We start from the raw sequence: 25,254 nt of genomic DNA, 5'->3' as shown, positions 1-25,254 counted from the left end.
TGTGTGCGTGCCATTGAGTATGTGTGGTTAAAGTGGTACAGGTGTGTCTGTGTGGTTAAAGCGGTACTGATGTGTGTTGTGTGTGTTGCAGTAGCGGAGACGGCTCTGGCAGACATGGCTCTGAATATCCTGTGTTTGATGATGAAGGATCATTGGAGCTGGGTCTGCACTGACAACATCCAAAAGAGCATCAGACTGCTGTTTGGAACTCTCATCGACAGGTAAACACGCACACGCACTCACACTCACTCACTCATACAGTACCTGCACACTCATGCTCGGTGACGGGTAAACACGCACACGCACTCACACTCACTCACTCACTCATATAGTACCTGCACGCTCGTGCTCATCGATGGGTACCCGCAGATACACACGCCTGCATGCTAATATCATGGATGTACATATTGTGCACTCCTGAGTGCACACAAACCCTGAAATTTTGCTGCTGAACCGTGCTCTCAATGGTCCATACGGCCTCTCTTGGGTATTTTAACACACCTGCAAGACTTTGTTTCTTTTCTTTTCATTTTAAGCTCCTCCAAGTACTGAAAGGTGTCAGTGCAGGGTGCTGGGTGTCAGTCGTAGGCAGCAGAAACGGAACCATGGCCAGTGACAGAACCAACATCAAACTCCTCCCCTTTTACCAGATCATAATACAGCACTGCACCCAGCTGTCCTGAAATGCTGTAAATAAGAGGACCCCCAGGACATAAGTTTCACCCAAACACTGGCAGCAAGAAATACTGATGGGTACTGTTGTGCTTTAATTGCAGAAAGGATGGAACAGCTCATTAGAGGGAGGAGCGACACTCATTACATTACTCTGTTAATGGCCTAGCAGTCCGCTTTATCTGGATCTTACAATTATTCTTCCTCATTTTATCCACGTGTACAGCTGAACGTTTGCTGGAAAAAGTTCAAGCTGAGTACGTTGCTGAAAAGTACCGACAGCAGCTGTGTACAGCGCTGCACTTCTGAGGAACAGTTTGATTAAATACTTAATTCGTATTGATAAAAGGCTTTATTTACAGCTGAATACAGGATTTGGAAGAGGATTTTCAGTATGAGAGTGAGGAACGGCATGCCGTGGCCTGTCGGTGTGCGGAGCCAAGGCTAATATTTGTTTGCATGCTTGGCTAAGCCCTTTTGATTAGAGGGCTGATTGTGGTGAAAGCTCACGTTCTTCACACGTTCAGCTGTGTGGCTCCCAGCTGAGCTTTCGAACTGTAGAGCACAAATATCTTTGTATATTGAACAGGCAAACAATTGGCAGTTAATCTGAGCTTTTGGGGATGGGGTGGGGGGCATCATAACTGTAAAAAAAAAAAAAGTTTTTACCTTTTTTTTTTTGTATTTAGAGCCCCAAATGAAAGAAATTTGATTGTTTTGAAAGCATCAGAGTATATATTCTTGTTGCTGCTGTGGACTAGGTGTGGTGTGGTCAGTAGCAGGTCTGTAGTGCTGCTGTGGACTGGGCATGGTGTGGTCAGTAGCAGGTCTGTAGTGTTCCTGTGGACTGGGTGTGGTGTGGTCAGTAGCAGTATTACGGGAGGGAGAGGTGTATCTGGCCGTGGGAGCATTGCACAGTTGTGGTGCATGGCTCGGTGTCCCTGTAGTTTATTTGACTGGGGGTCTGCTCATGAGCCCCGCTTCTGCTTCAGGCAGTGGAGTAATGGAGCATCCGTGTGAGGTGGAAACCTGCAGATAAAAAAAAAAAAAACGGGATGTCTGTTGGTGGTCAGTGCCCCCGGCCAATACAGCAGATTTCACTTTGTGCCGTCATCTCTCAAACTTTATGAGCCACATTCTCACATTATTCTTTATTGTGTTGAGGGATAACAGCAATTTGTGAAGTATTTTTAATCATTTGCTGTGATTTTTAATATTTATTAGATTTTTTTTTTTTTTTTTTAAGATTGAATGGCGGGTGTAACCTGGGATGTTTTTCCATCTGTGCAGTTTGTCTGCTTCGCAGATGACCGCAGACCAGATGCAGGCACAACCCTCCTCTGTCAGACTCAGAGCATTGTCTTCTCTTCATTTGTTTTTTTTTGTTTCTGCTTTAATGTAATTCTAAGAATCGAGCCAATGCTTTGATCTCATTCCTTAATTGAGAGAACAGCTGTACTGTATAGCACGCATTGGTATACTTAATCAAGCTTTCGAGGATGGCCAAATGGAAATGGCATTATCATCATAGAATGGGGATTAACCATTTTATTTTTCAATTCAGTACCATTAAGCAGATTGACACACAATTGCGTGTGTGTGTATGTTTTTGCGTCTGTGTGTACATGCTGTGTACAGCCGGGATCTCAAGCTCAAATCCTAGAATGCTGCTGTGCCTGCTGGTTTTTGATGTGTTCCTGCACATAAGCGTTTAATTTGAGTCATTGATTGGCTAAAGAGTCTGCATGCCTTGTTTCCACGGAAATTGCCTGCTGATTGAAAGGAAATTGGAAAAAAGCAGCAGAGACTGCAGCCCTCCAGGACTGGGGCTGGAGACCCCTGGTGCTCAGACATGTGACCCAGAAAACCACGAGTGGCATAGTAATGCGCTCTGGGAAGGACCCGGAAGCACCTGAAAATACACGACTCTTAAGAATACTGAAGACTACGCATCGTCCAGTGCACCGAGAAAGCCGCTGTTCTCTGAAGTACCGTTTATGGGTGCACTTTAGGTTGTTGACCTACTTATAACATTTTTTTGTGAAGGAGAAATAATTGTTTGTGACACCGTAATGTATTTGCAAAAGTCAGCCCGGCGCCCTGATGAGTCTGAGAATGTGTGCGATTTAAAAAAAAAAAAAAAAAAAAATGTATTTCCTTTAAAGCGGCGTTTCCATGGAATGGAGATGGAAAATACTCTGTCCCCCCAGGCCCATCTGCTTAAGCATGTGGGATCGCACCATAACCGTCATCCCGAAGCCGACATTCATTTCATACAGGCCATGCTGTAAATGCTGCCATTGTTTGTTTATTAGAAACCACACTGTCAATGCAGGATCCTAGGCTAGACTTTTTATTTAGTGGAAATCATGACAAGGTTTTCAGCGAGGATGTATCACACTCCACTTTGTACTGATATGGATGTCGATGGTTGGGTTAAGCAGGCAGCACATATCTTTGTTTGACCTCTTGCAATCTGAGTTTTTGGCTGGACAGCAACAGCGGGGCCAGCCCTACAAACGCGAATGTCTGTGACTGAGTGACTGAGTGATGAAGTTACACCATTGGTCAGCCGAGTTGTGAAGTTACACCATTGGTTGGCCGGTCCAGCCATATACTAGGTTTTGACCTGGTCTTGTTAGTTTAACTTTTTGTAATGCTCCAGAAGTCCATTCTTGGTAAACCTAACAAGGGACATTAAGATTTTGCATAACATATTTATGGAAAAGGTTACTGAGGTTGATGGGGGAGAAATGTTCCTTAAAGTGGTAAGCTAGCAGAAATGGAAAATAACACTTGAAAAATGGTCTTGTTCGTGTGTTGACGTGTTCTGGGTCGTAATGGTCATGTTCCAGAGCCGTTTGTTCCAGCCGAAGGTGTCGTTTCCGTTCTTCTGTGTTTATGGTTGTGTTATTGTGGATGGGTGCGAGGTCTGGTTCTTTTGCGGTCGTTGTTCTTGTGAGTTGTTCTTGGGTGGAGCCCTGCGCTTTTTACGCGTTTTTAGCCTGGACAAAGTTGAAAGTCTGTTACGGCAGAACGCTGCGTGTCTTGGTGAAGCCCCCAGACTGGCCTTACAGAAGGGGCCTTCACAGCTGGCCTGCATCTTGGGTTACACCAGGCGGTGTTTGCAGATAAGCTGCTGTCCGAGGGTCCGGGGGAGGGGTGTACCCCCTCCTTGTTTTATCTCTGTTTCGTCTACATGCTCGGTGTTCCCGGCTCTTGTTTTTCGTCTCAAGCATAAAATCTAATGAGGGTGAGTTAACCTCAGAGTTTATAAGAGCAGCTGTGCTGTGGAGTGTTGTTTAGAAGGACTGAATGCTCTCTGAGCTGATGTGGAGAGGAAGCTGAGGAACACGAGTATGGACTGAAGGCAAAGTCGGTTGCTTCAGGTGTGCTTGACTCCTGAAGGTCGTTCAGTGTGTACCGCTGCAGTGTTCCGACGTGATCCTGCTGCGGTGAAGACAGGCGTTTGATTGTGACGGAAGGACGTAGGAAAACGATCGGAGAAGTAGGCCACGGAATCTCGATCTAGCCGAGGAGCGTGTGGGACGCAGCACCACTTTTGTTGAGAGAACGGTCATGCGGGAGACCGTCTTGCGTCGGATCGAGGAGCCTGCCTCTCCTAAATGTGGCCATAGACTTTGGCTTCGCTCTAAAGGGTGGGGCTTGCTCTAAGGGTAGGATTCACTCTAAGGGGTGGACAATGGATGGGGGGGGGGGGGGGGGATGAATATTCATCATCCACTAGACCAGGCGGCCGTTTAGAACTCCTGCAAACAGCCAGAGGCACTCACGCCTTGTCCAGACACTGAACTCAGTTTCCTCACGTTTGATTTGCATGATGCGTAAACGCGAGACGTGTCACAAAAGCACACTTAAAGGATGTGGTTGCCATGGGCCGGCTACATGCGCCGTGCTTTGTCTGCTAAGCTTTGATTAAGTTTTTTTTTTTTTTTTTAAAAGCAGCTTTATTGGTTTCCAAGCTTGCAGTGCTATAGAAATGAATAGTCCGTGACCTGAATAATCAGAATGAGTTGGGCATGCCCGACTGAACTTGGCTCCGACTGACCCTGTTCAGGCAATTCAAAGCCTGTTCCATTCGTTTAGACAAAATAATCTTGCAAAATACTCTGGCGCACGGACGGGGTTGTCTGGACTGCATCTGGGATATTTTCCTATCCTTAGAGTACATGGACACTCCTGTCTCTTGACGTCTTGCCACTCGCCCCGAGGCATCTTTGGAATGAGTGGCCATCAGGTGGGATTGGTGGGAGGTGGATATGGCCCCACCCATTCCCTGCCTGTAGTCCCGCCCACAGCCTTACAGTTATGTTCCCCAAAGTGCCTTTATTTTTTGTCTCCATTACTGGACAAAAAAGATTTGCACTCACTCCAAGTGTGTGTGGTTGCTTAAAACGGCACTGCACTGCACTGCACAGGTGGAGTCGCAGTTGACACGCCTCTTGGTATGAACTGACACACCAGGCTGCGTTATGAAGCTCTCTTCCCCTGTGCGCGCGTCACGTGACCTGCTTCTGAATTTAGACCACCTGACCGGCAGATTTAGAGGAGTGAGTGGTGATCTGTGTGTACAGCGCCTCCTGCAGGCTCGTGGTGATTTTGCAATGACCGCAGTGGAAGGTGGGAAGGTCTCGCCATCTGAGACATCGACAAGTTTGCTGAAAAATGACCTTGTGTTTGTTCCTGGGAATGTGTTACCAGAAATTCTATTTGTGCTTCTTGTTTCTTAAATTTGCCCTCTATATTGCAGGGTATGCTGGGAGCATCTGTAGTGGATGGCATGAATTGTTGACCACTGGAACTTGCTTGTTAAAATTTGATGAGCCTCGAGAGAGAACAGGTTAAATATTCAGAATGTTCTCGTTTAAAATGTGCTGTATCTCTTTGACTAAAGTAATTATTATTGTTATTGTTTATATTTGTAAGTATTATTATTATTATTTCCAATCTAGGTAGGTCACCTGAGAAGTTCTCCTTTGCAGTGACAACCGTAGTAATGTACAGTATAGTTAAAAGTCTAGACAATGCCTGAGAAGAAAAATAAATGAAGGTATAACTGACAAAGCAGTGTTTCATTTGACTTGAGTAGGGAGGATGTGGTGGTGCTGGCGTAACCGGGGTGTTGCTGGAGTTTGCCCAGGACTCTCACAGTTCGCTGCACCTGTCCCAGCCTGACGTGCTTCTCTGCTCCTTAAACACGGTATTCATAATTCCATGGGCAGTATAGCAGAACCTGATGACAGCTTGATGAAGAGAGAAGGCTAGCTGTTTAGCATGTTAGCACGTTACCCCCCCCCCCCCCCCCACTGTGGCCTCAGACTGTTTACTTTAATTACAGCACTCTACCCTGTACCCGACCTCATTTAGCTGTGACCGCACGCCACTGCACCTGTCTGTGTGAGGTAGTACTGCATAGGACTACTGTATGGCTGTCCAACTCAAACATGAGTGCAATATGGAGGGATTAATGCCAGAGAAATGTAATAACTGTACTGGTCTTGTGCACACGAGTACACACACAGATACACACACACGCATGAGTACACACACCGGCTCGCACACACACACACGCGCACACACTCTCACTCGCATGCACACACACACATACACACACAATGTATTCATGCTGTCTCATGCACGCACACTGAATGCCCTTAAGTGAAAAGCAGTGCCTTGTTTCTTTGATAATCCTTGATTACAAAGAAGTGAAATTCTTCGCTGTGGAAAATTAGGCTTCATTATTCAAATGATTAGGACTGCAGTGCTGCTTTTTGTGTTTAGAGAAAGCCAGAATTATTTGTGGCCAGAAATGGGGGTGCGACAATGTGCTGAAAGGTATTTTCAAGCCTCTTTAATTAACGTCAGGGATAACCCGAAACCAGGGATTTCAAACTGTGTTCCTGGAAAGCTGCGGGCTCTACAGATTTTTGTGGTTATCTTTTCACTCATTAGAATATTTAGGCCTGGAAGTGAGGCGTATGCACTCCATAGCTAATCAGTGACTTTAAGCACATAAGTGCTCCATAAAACTCCATAAAACTAAAGACGCTGCAGCCCGCCAGGGCTAGAGTTTGAGATTCACTCCTTTTACTGAGCTGTAGTGGGCAGAATTACTGTGCTTAAACCATTCGTTTGTGGTTCCAGAAAATAAGTTAATGATATGGTATTTATTCATATGTGGATACAGAGGTCCTCAGCCATGGGATGTGATAAACCCAGCGAATGCCGGTGTCTGCAGAGGATATTGTTAGATTCCTGCATGACCAGAAACCCGATATGTGGGGTAATATTAGCACTGTGTGCCACTCAATCACTCCCGGTCCTGCCCTTTGCTCTCCACACACATCTCTCCCCACGTCCCTACCTGAGTCTGGGACAGCTTAGGAAACGGCTGTGTCCCCCCCCCACCCCTCCCCACCCCCCAAAGGAGGTGTCTCTCTGTCCTAAGCCTCCCTTTACCAGAAACTTCCAGAGGTCAGTTTAGGTCATAGTGGGGGGCCTGGAGAGGAGGGGTGGTGAAATGGGAGTGGAAGTTGGGGTGGTTGGGGCGGGCGGGTGCGGGGGTGGTTGGTGGGAAATGTCACACTGAAATGGCCTAATGGCTGATATTACGTTCGCCTAGCTGGTTATCAGCGCACAGCAAGGCCGCCCCCGTGTCCCCGGCAAACCGCTGGGTCCGTCTCTCAGGCTTAGGGAGTGAAAGGCAGCGCTGGCGCGGTAACGGGAGCCTCAGACCGCTAGCTCGTTTTTAAATTTGTTTTCTGTTTTTTTTTTTTTTTTTTGAAGGAGTTAAGTGTGGTCAACATCTGGTTTTCGAGAGAGCGCTTTTTTGCATCGCATGCTATCTCGCGCAGATTAAAGCATGCGGAGAATTTCATACGTCAGAGCGGTGCGTTTGTTTACTGCTACAGGCTATCGACACTAAACGTCTAACCATGCGCACATGTATACACGCACACGCACAGACGGGCGTGTGTGGAAAACAACGAGAGAGCAGTTGATTTGGATTGGTGTGGACGTTTGGAGATTTGTGTAATCCCAGCAACGTTTGCAGACTGGGCTGTGGTCTCAGGCGGCCAGATGGAGTTCTGGACTGGTTCTCTCGGGGTGTCCATCTCCGTCTGCGACTGCCTGGATCTGCTTTTGTCCACGTCTGCGTCTCCCTGCGCATGCGTCCGACTGTCTGTCTGTCTGTCTGCGTGTCATCTGTGTCTGTGTGTAGTGGAGCTCTAGCCCTGTCATGGTTTAGAGTAAATCATCACGAGTCACAGAGTCTGGAAAGCTGCTGTTGTGTGGAACTGTTCAGTGGGCTGCAGTTTCCCGTACAGTGAGCTGAATTCTTAACCCTGCTCCTGACTCATCGCGCGTCCTCTTTGCCCCCCTCGGCACGGGGGCGTGTGTGGGAGGGGCTCCATCATTCTCCGTCTCAAAGCCCTCCGTCCCAGGCAAGGAGAGTCCCTCCGTGTGACTCGCGGCCTGGGCCGCCCCGCCCGTAAGGCCCAGTCTCCCGTGATTGGACGGCTCGGTGCGGCCGGCCGCAGTCCTATCCCCACGGAAACGCGGCCGGGCCGCAGAGACCCCAGAGCGCTCGGGCCGCGGACGCGGTTTTAATAGCGCTCTGACCGGAAAGCGGTCGGGCCCCAAATACAGCACGGTCGGCCGGTCTGCGGTCGGCAGCGGCATCCCTGCCGGGAATGGACTCCCTTTGTTTGGGCTGGCTTTGGGATTAGCATCATTAGCGCCAGCTGGGCGGCTTGTTTAGCCGGCTCGAATGTCTTCCCGCTCGTGCCGTTATGGTCCGGGCCCGGGCCGCTTTTAACGCGCTGTGTGTGCCGTTAATAGCATCGGAAATGTGCGGCACTGAAGGCCTTCACTGAGCGATGCAATAAAACCGTTAGAATGAAGGTCGCTCTTATAAGGCGTTCCGATGCTTACGGTGGTTTGCCCCGTCGGTCGCCGTGTTTGTGACACTCAGTTCTGAGAAAGAGACTGATAGCAGCTGCACCTGTGAGGCAGCAGGGGAGAGCCATGCTCCCATTCTGAAAAACAAACCCTTTCGAGTACGTATGAGCAAGGCTGTTTTGGCGTTGTGTCGATCGCTGCTGCACTCAAATGTTAGTTTTCAGGTTTTTTTTGCAGTTCTTGCTGTCCCGTCCTGTACATTTGACCTTTACCACTAGGTGGCAGCACACACTGAGAAATGCCGCTCTGCTAATTCGCAGGCCGGTGTGTGACAATGATACGAGCAACATCTTGTATTGGTGTGCGCGGTGTTTGAGATGTCGGACCCACTGGCCCTGTACGTGTGTTCAGATTAATAAACGTCCCCGCTGGTGTGTTCTGCAGTGCTCTCTGGGCTTATCTGTGTTCTGTGTTCTTTCTTGTGAAGTCTGAGGCCTGTTTTAGCTGACACTGTGACCACAGAGGACCGTTCATGGAGTGGGAGAAAGCCATGTACCCATCACCCTTCCAGATCAGTTAGTTTCCCTGAGATCACATGAGCACAATGTTACCATGGTGTTTATGTGACTGGCAGCACATCCAGAGCCACCCACACCTATCCTCCCCCCCCCCCCCCGTGCATTCTCCGTTTTCGCACTCTTCAGTCTGCTAGATTGAATGGGCCTGCCCCTGTGGTGAGGTCGGACCCCGAATGCGCTTTATAATGTCGCCCCAAAATCCGCTTTTGTGGGTGCCTCTTGCCCTCCATGCCCCGCCGTGCTAAAGTCAGTGTATAATGGCTCCTGTGCCCCCCTGCCAGTGCGGGATTGTGGTGTCGTTGTCCAGGCCCTATCAGGTGGGCTTTTTTAATTATGGCGGGAGGTGCTAGGGTTTGGGAATGGGCCCCTGGGGGTAGCAGGTGTGAAATTGGCCCTCTCCTGCATTCTAACTGCCCACAGGAGATTGAAAAGCACCGCTCACTGCCCTGCCACCGTCTAACTCTTTCCCCCCCAACCCCCCCCCCCCCAAACTGCTGCCCCTCTCTCTCTCACACACATTACAGCGTTTGACTTTGGGAAATGAAGTGGGAAAGACAGGGGGCTATACAGCACAAAGGGAACAGGATAATGATAAAGTACATAAACGAGTGTGAGACGGGATCAAATTCAGACCAAGGGTAGTCTCATTCTTAGATGGCAAGCTGAGGATTTATTCAGAAATGTAAGATGGCCACTTGGGTGTTTAGTAAAGCACCGCCCCTGACTGTCAACTGGAGCACAATCATATATGCTGCATTCTGTTTCTCACTTCCTGAAAGTTCTTCTGTGTTTGCTGTCCATGCAGTTATTTAGCTGGGTCCTCACTAAAGGTCAATATAACCGTTACCAGGTAAAGTTTGATTTACCAAGCATGCCCTAAGTTTTACTCACTAAAATTGCAAAAGAAATTGCGTGGAAAATTCATTTGGTTTGGTTATATGTACTATATTATCAGCCATGAATCTCTAAGTATCCACCAAGGTATAGATGAGGAAACTGCAGTGGGGAACTCTGGAGGCCTTTGTGAGGGAATCGTTTACGGTTTCTCCCCAGCGTTTGGTAGGTGCGGGTGTGAAACCGCATGTGACGAAGGCTTATCGGGGCCTGTTCTGCAGCCTGGTAGTGGAGGTGTGCAGTGCGAGTCCCTGGTTCATTCTGGGTCAGGGTCAAGATGAGGTTCTCCAGGGTGAATGATTTGCAGCTGAGATCCACTCCGGTGTTCTTCGTTTCATCTGTGTGGGATGCTTGGTGTGTAGCGGGGATTAGCCTCGTCAGCCACCAGCGACGGGGCCATCTGGAGGCAGTTTGGGCATATGTTTAGAGGTACTGACGAGGCACTCCAGTCAGTAAATATGTGTTTGTTTGATTTCTTTCCTTTTTGGAATCAAAGGCGGAATCAAACGAACCCGTGGGCTTGGACCCTGCGCATGGGCTGTCACGACTGTGCCCTGTGCCCAGTGCTCAGCTTAGTGCTCTGTGCTCAGCTCTATGCTCTGTGCTCAGCTTTGTGCCCTGTGCTCGGCTCTTTTCCCTGTGCTCGGCTCTTTTCCCTGTGCTCAGCCCTGTCACCTTTGCCCTGTGCTCCATGGTCGTTGCCCTGTGCCCTGCGCCCTGTGCCCTGCGCCCTGTGCCCTGTGCCCTGCGCCCTGTGCCCTGTGCCCTGCGCCCTGCGCCCTGCGCCCTGTGCCCTGTGCCCTGTGGTTGGACTCTACCAGACCCAGGGCATACTGACAATAGGGAAAATGGCCATTGGGGTTTGTGTCTTTGATCTGTGTTGGTACAGATGAATCACTCTGATGCGAATGGTAACAGTTCGTTAGCATTTGCATGTGATGGCTTTTGCAAGCCTGGCTGGACACTAGCTCTAGCAGAGTTTGATCATTCACCTGAATAAATTCACACGGTTCCCCTTGATCGACAAACACAACAGGCTGTTCCTTTCCGTTTGCCAAAACTGCCGACGGATTGGCGGGGGCACCCTGGTCACCATGGATACGTGCCGGCACACACCACCGGTCCACCTCTTTTATTTCACCCTACATGCAGTCTTCTTTTTTCTCTCCTCAGTCCAGAGAAGCATAAAAACCTAAAAACTTAACAAGCTGCATAAACGGAGCAGAAATATGCAGGATCAGAAGTGTTTAAAGATGTGTTAGCATTCAGGGGATTAGCTGCTGGTCTCTGCAGGGCAGGTCTGCTTGGGATTTTGGGCAGATCGCTCGGGACGTCGCTGTTTAGAGCGTCCAGTGCGCTGGCTTCCAGACGTGGCTCTTTCCTTCTTATCTTCCCTGTTTGCCATTAGTTTATTTATTTATTATTTTTTAATTTCTTTTTTAAACGGACCAACAGACTTGCGTATTTTATTTATTATGTGAAAAAATCAGGACTATCAGGAGTCTGGTGCCAGACTAAATCCCTGTATTATTTTTTCTCTAGAATTTTGGCGTATCGACTATAGTTTCAGGTTCCATGTTTATGTGATTGGCTAATAACGGGATTTATCGTGGAACTTATTAAATGTGGGGGACTCGGCCATGGCCAAAATGGGCCATGAGTATGTGATTTCTATCTGGCACAGTGAAAAAAACACAGTCATGACAAACCTACACCAGCACTGGCAGGACATGTTAATATTTCCTTTCTGCATAACGATCACACACCTTGGACCTGGATTACTGTACATTCTGATCCTTACTGGCTTCTTCTTTGCTGAAGCCGTTTCCTTCTGCCCCCCTTATTGGTCAAGTTTGCATAAGATAGCCTATTAAAAGAAAGAGAAAATGTAACTACCATTCAGCTGTAAGGACTGTTTACCAATAACAGGCTATTCATTTTTAGTGAAGAATGTTGGTTCGAACTTGGGCTCCACCGGCCCTGTTCCTGGGGGAGGCTGTTTTGGGTCTGGCGTGCTGGGCGACAGTCGGGAGGAGAGGCAGTGGCCTGGTCGCGCAGGCCCCCGCTTCGCCTCTTAACCTCGCCTCCTTTGGCCGGCTGTACGTGGGTCTGTCCTCCACCCGCCCAACACGGCGTTACGCCACACCATCACTTTTTCCAAGCGAAGCCCCGCCGCCAGTTAGGACGTGCTCCAAGTGGAATATAGTTATCATGTTTATATTTTTGTAGTGTCAGAAGAAATCAAGTCCCCCATTAAAGTTGTGAAAGGAAGGGGGGGGGGGAGGGGGTGTTGTTTAACTGCCCGACTGCGCTATTTTCCACTTCTCCGAGCTTCAGAAATGTGCTTCCCCACTACAAGTCCCTGACGTAGCCGCTAGTCAGAATGGACTGTGCTTAACAAACACGGCCCTCGACTTGCAGCGATGCACTGCTGTTGATGGCCAATGGCGTGTTGCTTTATTCAGTTGCCTTACATTATCTCTTGCGCCAATATTGTAGTTATTCAGGTCCTTTCAGATAGAAATATCCCAGCAGCCCCTGGGAGTGCAGCCATTGGCTCCACCCACATTTGAATGATGAGGTGAAGATGCAGTCTGTCACACCGTCTAAAGGTTTGACCTAAAACTGCCTTTTCTTAATTTGGACAATAACATACGATGTCATGTGCAGTAGAGAAAAGAAATGTAAGTCAGTGTTTCATCCATCTCATATCCAATAACAAGGTAATATAACACAATATATATGCAAGTCTGTTTATACACCTGTAGGTCTATATTTCTTTCAACCTGTTCTGTCACAAGTAGGAAGCTCTCTTAGTGTAAATAATGTCAAATAAAAAATATTAAATATGATTTTGAGTACCTGCATGTAATGTTGACCACATTTAGCATTTTGGTGGTTGGAAATGAACAGTTTCTACGTATTTTGAGCCGTGAAAGGTGTGTTGAACATGATTGAAACTTGTGTTTGAGTATTTAGCTTTCTGATATTTTCATTTCCTGCATTTGTGAGTATTTATTTTTTTCCTCTTTATCCATATTTAACATCTTGGTCTAATTAATGTTGTATAATACTGAGTCGTATAACATGTTTTAATGACCTTAAACATTAAATTCCATTAGCCTTCTGGCGTGTGATATGCCTGTGTGTGAGGAGAGGTGGTGAGGGTGAGGGCGAGGGCATGGCCTGTGGTGGCTTTGTGGGGTGGCAGACTGCTCCAGCGTTTGGCACCCTGTCAACAGGAGGCCTGCATGTGGGTTCAATAAAGAAGAAAATGCAAAACAGGGCTCGTTTTTGCAGGCGGGCAGCTCCACAGAGACCGGACAGGTTGCAGATGCAGGTCTGCGGTTTGTGATGGTATTCTGGCCAATGGGATGAAGGTGATTACTCCCCGCACATGCCGGAGCTTTGTTCTCTTTGGTCTGTCGTCTTCTGCACGCCTACCTGAAGGGACTCCGTCTGCTGCTGTGCCGTCTTGATGCACGCAGAAACCAGGCTCTGTTTCTGTCCCCGACTCACTCCCACAGAAACAAGGCTCTGTTTCTGTCTCCGACTCACTCCCACAGAAACAAGGCTCTGTTTCTGTCCCAGACTCACTCCCACAGAAACAAGGCTCTGTTTCTGTCCCAGACTCACTCCCACAGAAACGAGGCTCTGTTTCTGTCCCAGACTCACTCCCACAGAAACAAGGCTCTGTTTCTGTCCCAGACTCACTCCCACAGAAACGAGGCTCTGTTTCTGTCTCCGACTCACTCCCACAGAAACAAGGCTCTGTTTCTGTCCCAGACTCACTCCCACAGAAACAAGGCTCTGTTTCTGTCCCAGATTCACTCCCACAGAAACAAGGCTCTGTTTCTGTCCCAGATTCACTCCCACAGAAACAAGGCTCTGTTTCTGTCCCAGACTCACTCCCACAGAAACAAGGCTCTGTTTCTGTCCCCGCCTCACTCCCACAAAAACAAGGCTCTGTTTCTGTCCTTGACTCACTCCCACAGAAACAAGGCTTTGTTTCTGTCCTTGACTCAGTCCCACAGAAACAAGGCTCTGTTTCTGTGTTCAGACACTAGTCACCGTTTGCTCTCATTCCAAGACCAATTGCCAATTTTGGGTGTACATAAGAACCATGATTTATGAAAGTTTAATGGCTGGAAAAATAGCATAAAATCAACACAAAAGGCAATGTATCTGGAATCATTTTAAGTATTTCATTTTAAATACCATTGATTTTATGATCTGTAGCCTTGATAGTACAGATGGCTCTATTTGTGCCTTAAGGGTACTTGTTGTTGCCCAGATAACTCCTCCTTCCACATATGATTCCTTGTTGTGCAGATGATTCTTTGTTGCACACGTGACTCTTTGTTGCGCACATGACTCTTTTGCGCTGACCACTCCTGTGGTGCATGCCACTCTGCTATTGGCTCTCCTGTGGTGCATGCTGCTCTGCTATTGGCTCTCCTGTGGTGCATGCCACTCTGCTATTGGCTCTCCTGTGGTACATGCTGCTCTGCTATTGGCTCTCCTGTGGTGCATGCCACTCTGCTATTGGCTCTCCTGTGGTGCATGCCGCTCTGCTATTGGCTCTGCTGTGGTGCATGCTGCTCTGCTATTGGCTCTCCTGTGGTGCATGCTGCTCTGCTATTGGCTCTCCTGTGGTGCATGCCACTCTGCTATTGGCTCTGCTGTGGTGTATGCCGCTCTGCTATTGGCTCTCCGGTTGTGCATTCCGCTTGGCTATTAGCTCGCCCGTGGTGCGTGCCACTTGGCTATTAGCTCTCCCGTGGTGCGTGCCACTCCGCTATTGGCTCTCCTGGCTTCAGGGCCCGGTCATATCGGGACACGGAGCGACTCCAGGACACACTCGTGAGGCACGGCATGTGGTGCCTCTTAAACACAGTTTATTGGGAAAGAGGCACACGTGTGTGCGGTGACTGTGTCTTACAGACCGCATCACGCCCACATATGTACGAAGCAGAAAAACATCCCAGCATGCAGTGCGCACGTATTCTTCTCCAGCAGGTCATTCACCCAGAAAGCGGTCTTCTGGATGAGCAGCACAGGGCTGTTTGACCCAAGATGAAACAGGCCTGCTTTTTTATTTGCTCTCCGTTAGCAGACTGCTGCAATATAAAGTATTTTTTTGTTTGTTTTTTAGTTCTTTACTTTCAGTTGTTGTGTTTTGACTGAACCCAGAAGTGTCCTACTGGGTCTCCTGCCTGGCAATCAAGCCAGCTGTGCAAGATGAGAGGCATTGAGGCAGAGGATACGGATGGAGGAGATGTATGAAGACAGTGTGGTTAGAAAGGGTGTAGCTCTCATGAAGCTTGTTGTGCTTGGTTAGAAATGGCGTGTTGTACAGGTTGTGGTTAGATGGTCTATTAGAGGTGGTGTCGTTTGAAATTGTGTGTGTGTGTGTGTGTGTGGCTTTGCCAGCATAATTGCATAAGAGTGATTTAAGGAGCTTGTCTCTGCTTGGAATGCAGTGTTGAATGGACACATATCACTGCCCACCTTCACACAGATTTAACAAGCGGAGACAAAAATAAACCAAGTAACTGAAGCTCGAGGAGGACTTAAATCACCAGCATGTCAAGTGTCAAGGTCCAGTTTACATGCGTAACTCTGCAGCACTGGCCCAGTTCATATGCTTAACTCTGCAGCATTTGCTCAGTCTGTATGCCTAAATCCACAACACTGGCCCAGTTTATACATGTAATTTATTGGTCCAGCGCACATAGAACCCAATGTCAATTTATTGCATGATGTATGACAAGTTAAAGGCCCTTTAAAATGCAGAATATGTCTAGCCAAAGACTTTATCTTTTTTTCCATTGTCACAGAATGGTGTTTTTAAAGTCTAGTCATGTATGTTTTTCGCAACTCTCAACCTCCCCCCCACCCACCCACAATTACATAATGGCTGGTTATTGCGCTTTGAACCGCAGTGGCCTCGTTCCTGTACATGTAATGCATAAACTTATCTTCGGAGTCCCGCAGGGCATGTCTTAAGTGGTAATTGGTCATATCAATCTTGTGCGTGTTCGTTCTGGAACGTTCCGCTGGCTCTGAACTAGCATTATCTCCCGGGCCGTGGCTGCGGTTAGACGCAGACCTGAAGGACGTCACTATCTGATGTCTCTGGCAGCACCGCTGTTATGCAACCGTGGGGAGGGGCTCCCCCCACCTCTCTGAGCGACCTCAGGACCAGGCCCGGGCCACATGACTTACAGCCAGCGACGAGGAGAGAGAACAATCTGATGGGATAATTTAATTAGACGATCCAAGAAACATCAAGAAGAACCAGGAAATGTGGGCTTCAATGACGTACTTACCTTTTTAATTTGGAGCAGTTGTGTAACGACATCTGCGATGCGTTATTTAAAGTTTGGTGGGTTTTATGTTCTGCCTCTATCCGAACTAATGCAGTCTGAATGTATGGCCTTTCGTCGGCTTGACGTTTAGGAGCCGTGAAAGGGAAACGTGGGTACATTTACCGCACTGTGGCCAGAGGCCATTTTAAGGCCGGTTGCTCAACGTGTTTTCTTCAGTGCTTTTTAAAATGAAGTTCCTGTGCGTTCTGAGTGGTCTGTACGTGCGAGCAGTCGCTGATTACGTCCCCTGGTGCTCTGCATGAGCACGCCTCTCCAGCACCCGCGGGGCTGTGCTGTAAATCTCAGCCCAACGAGAGCGGTGCGGGGTGCCGCTCTTGATTGGCAGCACCCGGGTACATCTCTGCCAAGGGCAACACTCCTGCGGGCCACCCGGGCTCCCCATCCAGCAGCGTACCAAGCGGGGTCCCCATTCATCAAAAAGCACGCTGCGCGGAAATGTGTAACACAAACTGTGGGTGCTCGTTTTCGCAGGAAAAGCGGGATTTACGCAGAAATGTAAAAAGTCAGACAGAGATAAACCTGCTGTCGTGCTGAGCTCCTGACTGTGAATGTGATCACTTCCCTGCACTAAAGCGAGGGAACAGCACTGGAGGTGGATTGTGAGGGCTTTGCCAGAGCTGGGGTCATGGAGGCAAGTGGAAAGAATAAATGTGTTTTCATCGCCAAATTTGCCTCATGATGACTGACAAGATGAAAACAGCTATCGAGTTTGGAGGACACACTGTACTCAAGATGTAAAATTAAGGATCTAAATTTTTGGACAGCTACTGTACAGCTGTTACTCTTTCCCTGTAGAGGCCACATTTGCACATACATCCTCTTTGCCTACTGCAAAGTATTGACCCAGATTGACCTTGAAAAGACTGAATATGGTGGGTGTGTTTTGACATGTTTCCGTGGTGATGCGGTGTATGTGTTGACGGTTGAGGTGACTCATTCCCAGGTGGCTGGATGTGGGAGTGGCTAACCTCACCTGCACGCAGTACTGGGTGACGTACCTGCGCGTGCTCCAGGAGGCCGTGTGGCCCGGGGGGGTCCTGCCCACCCAGCCCCGCCCCCAGCGCAGCCAGCAGCAGAAGGACGAAACCAGGCGGCAGTCCCTGCACTGCCTGATGAAACTGATCCCAGGTCAGTGAGACTCTTCTCCGGTTGGTGCCGCTGATCATAATGACTGACAGGAGATCTCCCAGGGCCGAGAGAGGCTGATCTAAGATCAGCGAAAATGATCTGTGTCTACGACTGCTAGGAGGTACATGATTAGGTGCAGGCTGAAGAGTTGGTGAAAATTGTTCATGGTTGCATGGAAAAAATGTCTGTAGTTCCTTTCAGATTGATGTTCATTGTCAACAGTATTGGAATATAATTAATGTGCATAAATGCAAGAACTCCTCAATAGCAGAATCCCCTGATCAAGCCCCTGGGTCTACCAAATACCTGCCATCCCTGGAGAATCCCAGAATCTGCCCCTACACGAGCAGTTTGAAGCCGCAATGAATTTCCGCACATTTGTATGCGGCAGCTTGTTTCAAAGAGTTCCCTTTCTTATCACGTATACTCCCGCCCTTAGACCATCATGGATCAGCTCCTTCACACTGAAGAGGTGTGGCTGGGTTTAGGGTAGGGGAGCTTATCGGTGATCAGTGGTATATGAGTCAGACAGCAGGGACAGTCACAGCTGGGGCAGTAGGAAGAGGAAGATGAAGATGTTCTGGAAAATGCCAGAAAAACAGAAAAAAAGCAGAGAATCTGGAAGCCTTTTTCTCACTTCCCAATCTATTACCATTTATCACATAGTTGCCTGTGGCTTTCACTTGGTTCAGATTACTGGTTATGTAATGTCTGTAAGGTAATGTGATGGGAGAAAATAAAAATGGGTAGCTGCTGTGCTCCATTAGCAGTAATCTGAGCAGTATTGCGACACCCTTGCAGTAGTACTGTTGGCTCACCTGGAAGTGTGACCTACAGTATGCAGTAGTGTCTACTCTCATGGACTCTTGGTGTATCTCAGCTCAGCAGAACACATGTAGTCGCACGTCCTGGCAGATCTGTGCTTCCGTTATCTCCTCTGACCTTTGAGTTAGTGTCGTTGTCTCTGTTTACAGATCTCATCTCTGACTTGCTGGGTTCTGTCAAGTACAGATCGAGCTGGCAGACAGTGCTGGGCTCCCTTCAGGACCCCAACGTAAACAGGTATATCATGCACACACCCCTCACAGTCCACAGGTACACATGCACAAACATATTTCACCCACTTAGCGGGGGCATTGTACACGCCCCCTCACACACTCCTCGCACACACAGTCCACAGGTACACATGCACAAACATATTTCACCCACTTAGCGGGGGCATTGTACACGCCCCCTCACACACTCCTCGCACACACAGTCCACAGGTACACATGCACAAACATATTTCACCCACTCATGGGGACGTTGTACATGTCCCGCGCACACTCCACGGTGCATCACATCATGCATGCTTACAGTGCATGCACATGTGCACACGCGCCAACAAACAAGCATGTGCTGTGACATGGAATAAAGGCATGCATGTAATGTCGTGCGATGTGCTCTGTGTTCCACTATGAAAGTCTTATCACCTGCCATCTGGGCGTGCGTGACACGTCTTCTGAATTCCTCACTTTGGTTTTCTGATCATGTGCACCGTTTACAAAATAACACACCGTGCAAAGCGCTGTAGTGGTTTGAATTCAAAACGTGTTTTCAGCTTGACCTTTAAGACATTTATGGAACTTCTTATGCCGGATGCCACTTTCGTACGACATGAGTTTCAGCAGTGTATTCAAAACTGGGTGGCGAAAGGGGTTGAGCTGGGTTGTTATTGTACTAGCAGATGTTATGACAGGTATTGTAAGCTTATTTGACTTCCATGTTTGGACACATGTAATGGGTGGGTAACAGTGAATTTGACCAATTGAGTCTTTTGAAATGAACCCCAAACTCCCACGGCGACAGAGTGAGCTTCCCCGAATTTCTGTGGTGTTTGAAGGATTTTAAACGGCACATACCAGTTTAAGCGTGTGACCTCTGACCCTCCCCTTTGACCTCTGACCTTCCCCCTGTTGTCTGCAGGCACCTGGTGTACTGTGTGTGTGACCTGCTGCTGGAGTTTCTGATTCCTGAGTCCTCAGACGAGGACTTTCAGAAATCCCTGCTGGACAGCCTCTCCAGGAACACGGACAAGCCGTCTGCCTGAAACTACGGCAGAACCCCTCTGTCCTGAAGCACACACAAACTCACACACAAGCACTTAATACTTTGGCAGCTGATCAAGAAAAATATGAGGAGTATAGGTACCTGAAGAAGGCTCACAGTATCTCTTCGTTCAACGTGTCCCTACCTTCAGAATCTGTATTCTGAATGAACTGAATTTTCCCATTACAGCTTTTCCTATCTGCTAGCTAGAGACTACATTACCCATTGCACACTGCAGCTCGACTGTGTGCTATTTATGATATTTATGCTTACTGTGTACTAGTGATAGGCAACTTGATGGTGCTTACTGTGCGCTAGTGTTTAATTCTGAGCTTGGATGGACTGTGTTTGAGACCCTCCTCCCCAGATCCATCTCCTCCCTGTTTTCACTCTGAATCTAAACCTTTGGCAAACCCCTTTCATATGAACCTAACACTGTTGCAATGTTTCCTGGCCTTGCCCTTAAAGAAACATGGATTTATTGGATGGGGGTTTGGATGAGGTGTCAGAGGGATCTAATTCTTACTTCTTCCCGATGTTTGCAGTGGCATGCTCTTGTGTCTCGTGGCTGTTTTGCCTTTTTTCCTTGTTAGATACCAAACCACCCTTTCTTGGTGAAGCCCGCCGGCATGTTCTGGTCTAAGCATGTAACGTGTGTGCCTCGCGTGCCTCGTTTGCTGGTCCAAGTGTGGAATGTTTGCATGTGTGTTTGCCTTGTTATCTAACGGTTGTATTCCAGGCCCCATCCAAGGGCCTCTGGTTTTGGTTGGTTTTTTTCTCTTTGTAGTACAAACTGCTGTAATTATTCCATGGATGCGTTTGGACCTATCCAACCATTCCAATGGGGGGGTAGAGGGATGGGGAGGGGGGGCGCTGCTGTCTAAAGCGCATTATCAGCACCTGGCATTCTGTTTCTTAGGCCTCACACTTGAGCAGAAACTGCAAGGGTTGCACAATTCTGTCTGCCTCTGCGTGAAAAACAGACCACCATGTTTGTGGAGCCCGTCATGCTAGCAGAAGTCTTCAGTCAAGCAGCTATGAAACTTTGTGCTTAGCAATCAATACTGAATTTATGCAAGAATGACTTTTTCCATTTGATTTTTATGAACTTCACCAAGAATTTGTCAGTTATCTAAATGAATAATATTGTGTAAGACTTGAATAGGCACAATATGTTACAATTCATGCATCAAAGCTATGGGCAGTTCTGTAGCGTACCTTCTCCCAGGTGTGGGGGCATGGCGTGTCCCTACACGCATATTTGCATTGTTTTTGTTTATACGGCTTCATTTGCCAACCCTCATTTCCTGGTTTCTATACCTGTAGAAAAAGTAAGCCGCATGTGATGGTTGTTGTGAAAGCCAAGCTGCAGTGAATTGTTTTTTTTCCAAGCCCAGATTCTGTGGGAAGCCAGTGTGTTTCACCACCGGGGGGGGGGGGGGGGGGGGTTCTTGGACCCAAGTGTCTTATGGAAAGCTCGTTTTGAGAGACGCTGCTTTGAAGGAAGTAACGCCGTTTCAACGTTCCAGTTTGTGAATGTGTGGATAATAATCATCTCTTGTTTTCAGTTTGCGTACAGTGCCTCACCTGCTTTCTTTCTCTTCCTATTTATATACATGTTAAATTATTTAATTTATTTTGTTGTGTATACTGATGACGTCTCTGAATAGTCTCTCGTGTGATTGAAGTGTAGCAGCGGGCTGTGGAAGAATAGCTAGTTTTCCTGACGGCCTTTGAAAGGCTGGTTACGAGCGTGATCCGCCTCGATGTGTTCTCTGTACCCCTCGTTCCCTCGCCACTCACTGCAAATCACTCGCCGGGCATTCAGAAGCCTTTTCTAAAAAGGCTGTGAAGTAACCCTAGTGAATGAATGACCCGTCTCTTTACCTGAACAAAAGGAGAGGGTGTGGCTGGCCATACAGCGCACAATGAAGCTGAGCTCCAGTTTGATAGCTTTATTGGTATATGGTCAGGCACTTCAGTCTTTCAGAGAACAGTACGAGCTTCCCTTTGATGTCCTGTTTCGGGGTGTATTTCTTACGCCGTGGGGACCAGTGAGAAAAGTGGGGGTGCCAAGTTCATGTTTTGTCTGGTGAGGAGGATGCAGTCTGTCTCGGTTTGTCCTGGCAACGTGCAATTGCATTCAGAGGTGGACTTGGCTGAATGATGTTTCTAATTGAACTGCACTTAACCATGTAATGGTGTAAACATGCCCAATGCCTGTGATTCAAACTGCTATGCAACAGTAAACCTTTATTTTTCTCCACCTTCCAAAAGGGCACAGCCTTAAGCCTTTTTCTCTCTGCTGATGTAAATGCATAGGAGAGTATTGTCCTTATACAGAATTAGAGTAATTTTACAATAAAGCACTGAATCTATTATCTGTCATATGGTCTGTATACGTGCTGCCACAGTGGCAGACTTGTATGGTCACATCCTCCTGAATAACATTAACATTGCTAAGGCCAGTTGGGAATCCTGTAGTTTGGTGCTTGTGTTGTAGAACACGCCAACATAAGCAGTCTCTGGTGCGGGTAATTGTTCTGGTGCGGGTAATTGCATCATGCAATAATAAAAGCATCCAAAAAATGGTCCGTTTGTAATCTCTTCCTTCTCCGCTCTGTCCAATGAGGGTGCCTTTGTTTTTAAGGTTTGTCCACTGTTTCATACTGTGGTTTACCTGCAGTGTCTATGCAAAATGGCCAAACCGCTGAGGTAGGTGATACATGTATGGTTTGTGCATCTGAATATTATAAGGGCACCGGGCATCTCTTAGATGTGTGCACTCAAAAGGTTGCCAATTGAGGAAATCAAGTGTTAGTCATGTTAAAAAGTATATTGCGTCTGCTGCAAGAAGGTGTTTCGAGTTGCTATCTTGGATAGTTACTTTATTTTTACTTTTGATGGTGCAAAATGGGTTCATTTCACTCATATAAAGGATGTAGAGCACACAACTAAGAAAGAAATCGATGGGCTAAAACTAAAATCTGTTAGCGACAGATAATTGTGTACTTCCAGTCCACAGTGATGTAGGCCTGTGTGTGTACTGGAATCAAACAAAAGGGATTAGCCTAATTGGTTGCACCGATCTGTGCTATTAGTCCACCCCCGCACACTTTCTGCAGGTGATGTCACCTGGAGTTGAGTGATGCGGATGAGTCTTTGTGTTACCGCCTCAGCCGTAAGCAAGCAAGAGTCTTCTGATAGGCTACAACTCCTCGTCCTTCTGTGCGACTCCCAGATGTCAGACTCCTGAGTGTGGAGAAGAGCCCAGTGCCTCTGGGGTGTTTATATTCTGCTTCGTTTTTACCAGACAGAACAACTGAAATTTTTCCACTTGAGCATCCAGTTATGCTAGCATCGCCTCCTGAAACATTTAAAATGCTTCTTTTAAAATTCCATTTGTTATTAGCACATGCATAGTTTCCACAATTAGGTCTTATTAAACCTTCAGATGAAAAAAATAAAATATTGCTGGTACAGATTTTTCAAATGCAAGGCATTCAAAACCGGTTGACCTACTTTCCCCTCCTTATAGGTTTGTTTGATAGATTGAGGACATCTTCATAACTTATTGCATAGTTTCCTTTTCTGATTATTTTGTTACTGACCCATTACACCCAGGTTGCGTACAGGTCAGTGCACAGTGTGTGTTTTTGTCAGGCTCCTGGCCAGCAATGTGATTTTTTTTTTTAGGGACTGTTTGCTCCTAAACTGTGCTAACACCTCTGCAAGATCTGTCATGTTCCCCTGTACCTTACTTTGGGTAATCGTATGTAAACTCCCATGTATCCTGCTCATTTTGGATAGATACCTTTCAGTGGAACATCGTGGTAACTGATGACATCATCATGACTTTCAATGGAACACTGAGGTAACTGCAATGACATAATTATCTAATTTCAGTGGAACATTGAGACAACTCTGTGATGTGTCTGTATGATACCCTTTTAAATTTAGACTGACAGCTACTTCTAATAATCCAAGAGACAAGCTCCAGTTTTGTTAGAGAACTAAAGAACTTGCACTGGAATGCCACTTCACTCCTGCCCAACCTGTCATTTGGGTCTAGAAAATAATTTTAGTACTAGGACAGAATTGGCCACCGTTGGCAAAATCACAAGGGAATCAAATCAAATCGAATTAAATCAAATGCAAATAAAAATTTTAATCGGTTTGTGTGGGATGGATTGCGTTCAGTCATGTATGATGTTCCTTGTGAGCATAATTAAGTCCATCTGAGGGAAAAAGTTTTTGTTTTTGTAATAAAAGGCACACGTGTGTATTGCTCGAGTGTGTAACTGTGCTGTTGAGACTTATAGGCTCCTGTCCCTCCCTTCACCAAGATTTGACCTTTCTCACCAGGCTTACGGCATACTCACATATGTCTATGTGTTTCGTGCCTTCAGTTCAGTTTTATTTGTATAGCAATGTTTACTGACGCTGTCAGAAAAATGCTTTACAGTGGAAAAACAAAACTCCGCAAAAAAAAAAAAAACTGGCCTGAACCCCCCAAAAATCTTTGAAATGTACAAAACCTAGAAGGTACAAAGGACAAATATATTTCTGTATGGTATCCAAGCACATTGATTCAATCTGTCAGAGCTACAGTTGAAGTAACTAGCTTGACTTGGCCTGTGTTCTGTGATGTACAGCATGTTGTGTAGGCCATTGTACCTCCATCCAGACATCTGCTGGCATCACTCTCCAAGGCAGGTTGTTTTTGGAGTGATTGGCAGATTGGTGCTTTTCCCTTGCTTGTGTTCATCCAAGCACAAACTGGCACTCACGGACGGAACGCTGGTAGAGGGAAATAAAAAAATAAAAAAAAAATTTGTATAAAATTTTGAATCCGAGTGCAGTTCAAAGCAATCTGAGCAACAAAGCTGAAAAAATCATGTCTTGGCCGGTTGGAAAACATTTTTTTTTCAAAGCCAGCTGTTAAATTTGTGTTGGACAAATTGCATGGCTGAATGGGCATCTGAATGCTGTTTATTCCACGTTTCACATTTAAGTAGCATTTTATCTATACCAAATTTTTTAGGACCGGAGCAACTCCAACATGCCACTGTGAAAGGATCTTACAGGTGGAACTCCCATCATTTCCGTTAGTCACAGCTCTGAGTGCGATTTGTAATCTTATGGACCGGGGTGAACAGCTTGGACTCAGCAGTGTGCAGTCAGAGCTAATCAAGCAGATCTTTATTGATTAATAAAGAGGGATGGCTAGGCTACAGACAACACATTCAGTGGAAGATATTCCCAGATTAGACCTCTTTACATCAAGAGCATCAGCACTTGTGAGTCCTCCATTTCCTCGAGTGTTGAACTGAATAGATTAGTGTTTGTTTTCCTGGCTAAAACATTCACAGAAGGTGTATCTGTAATTTGCACAGTACTTTGAATCATTATTACTGCTGCTGTTGATTTTTTTTTTTCCGGTTTGCTGTTGAAAATAAGGGTGTGCCTTGATTCAGTCATTAGTTTACTCCAATTATGGATAATTGAAAAAATTGAATTGAAAAATTGAAATGGGAATTGTGCCATGTACTTTATTTTTCTGCAGGTGTTATACTGAA

General features: G+C 47.0%; 1 protein-coding gene across 1 annotated transcript in view; it reads left to right on the top strand.

Annotated features, from left to right (window-relative positions):
- Nucleotides 1-21,119, top strand: part of snx19b (sorting nexin 19b) — a 28,829-nt gene extending 7,710 nt beyond the window's left edge. Inside the window, exons 9-12 of the mRNA XM_035384841.1 lie at nt 92-221; nt 17,403-17,587; nt 18,562-18,649; nt 19,553-21,119. Of these exons, the coding sequence (XP_035240732.1) occupies nt 92-221; nt 17,403-17,587; nt 18,562-18,649; nt 19,553-19,676 (527 nt within the window). The 3' untranslated portion in view covers nt 19,677-21,119. The remainder of the gene's footprint in view (nt 1-91; nt 222-17,402; nt 17,588-18,561; nt 18,650-19,552) is intronic.
- Nucleotides 21,120-25,254: the final 4,135 nt, after the last annotated feature.

This window comes from Anguilla anguilla, chromosome 12 (assembly GCF_013347855.1).
Source record: "Anguilla anguilla isolate fAngAng1 chromosome 12, fAngAng1.pri, whole genome shotgun sequence".
Taxonomy (NCBI): Eukaryota; Metazoa; Chordata; class Actinopteri; order Anguilliformes; family Anguillidae; genus Anguilla; species Anguilla anguilla.
Note: the sequence above shows the minus strand (reverse complement) of the source record. Positions and strands in the feature narration are given on the sequence as shown.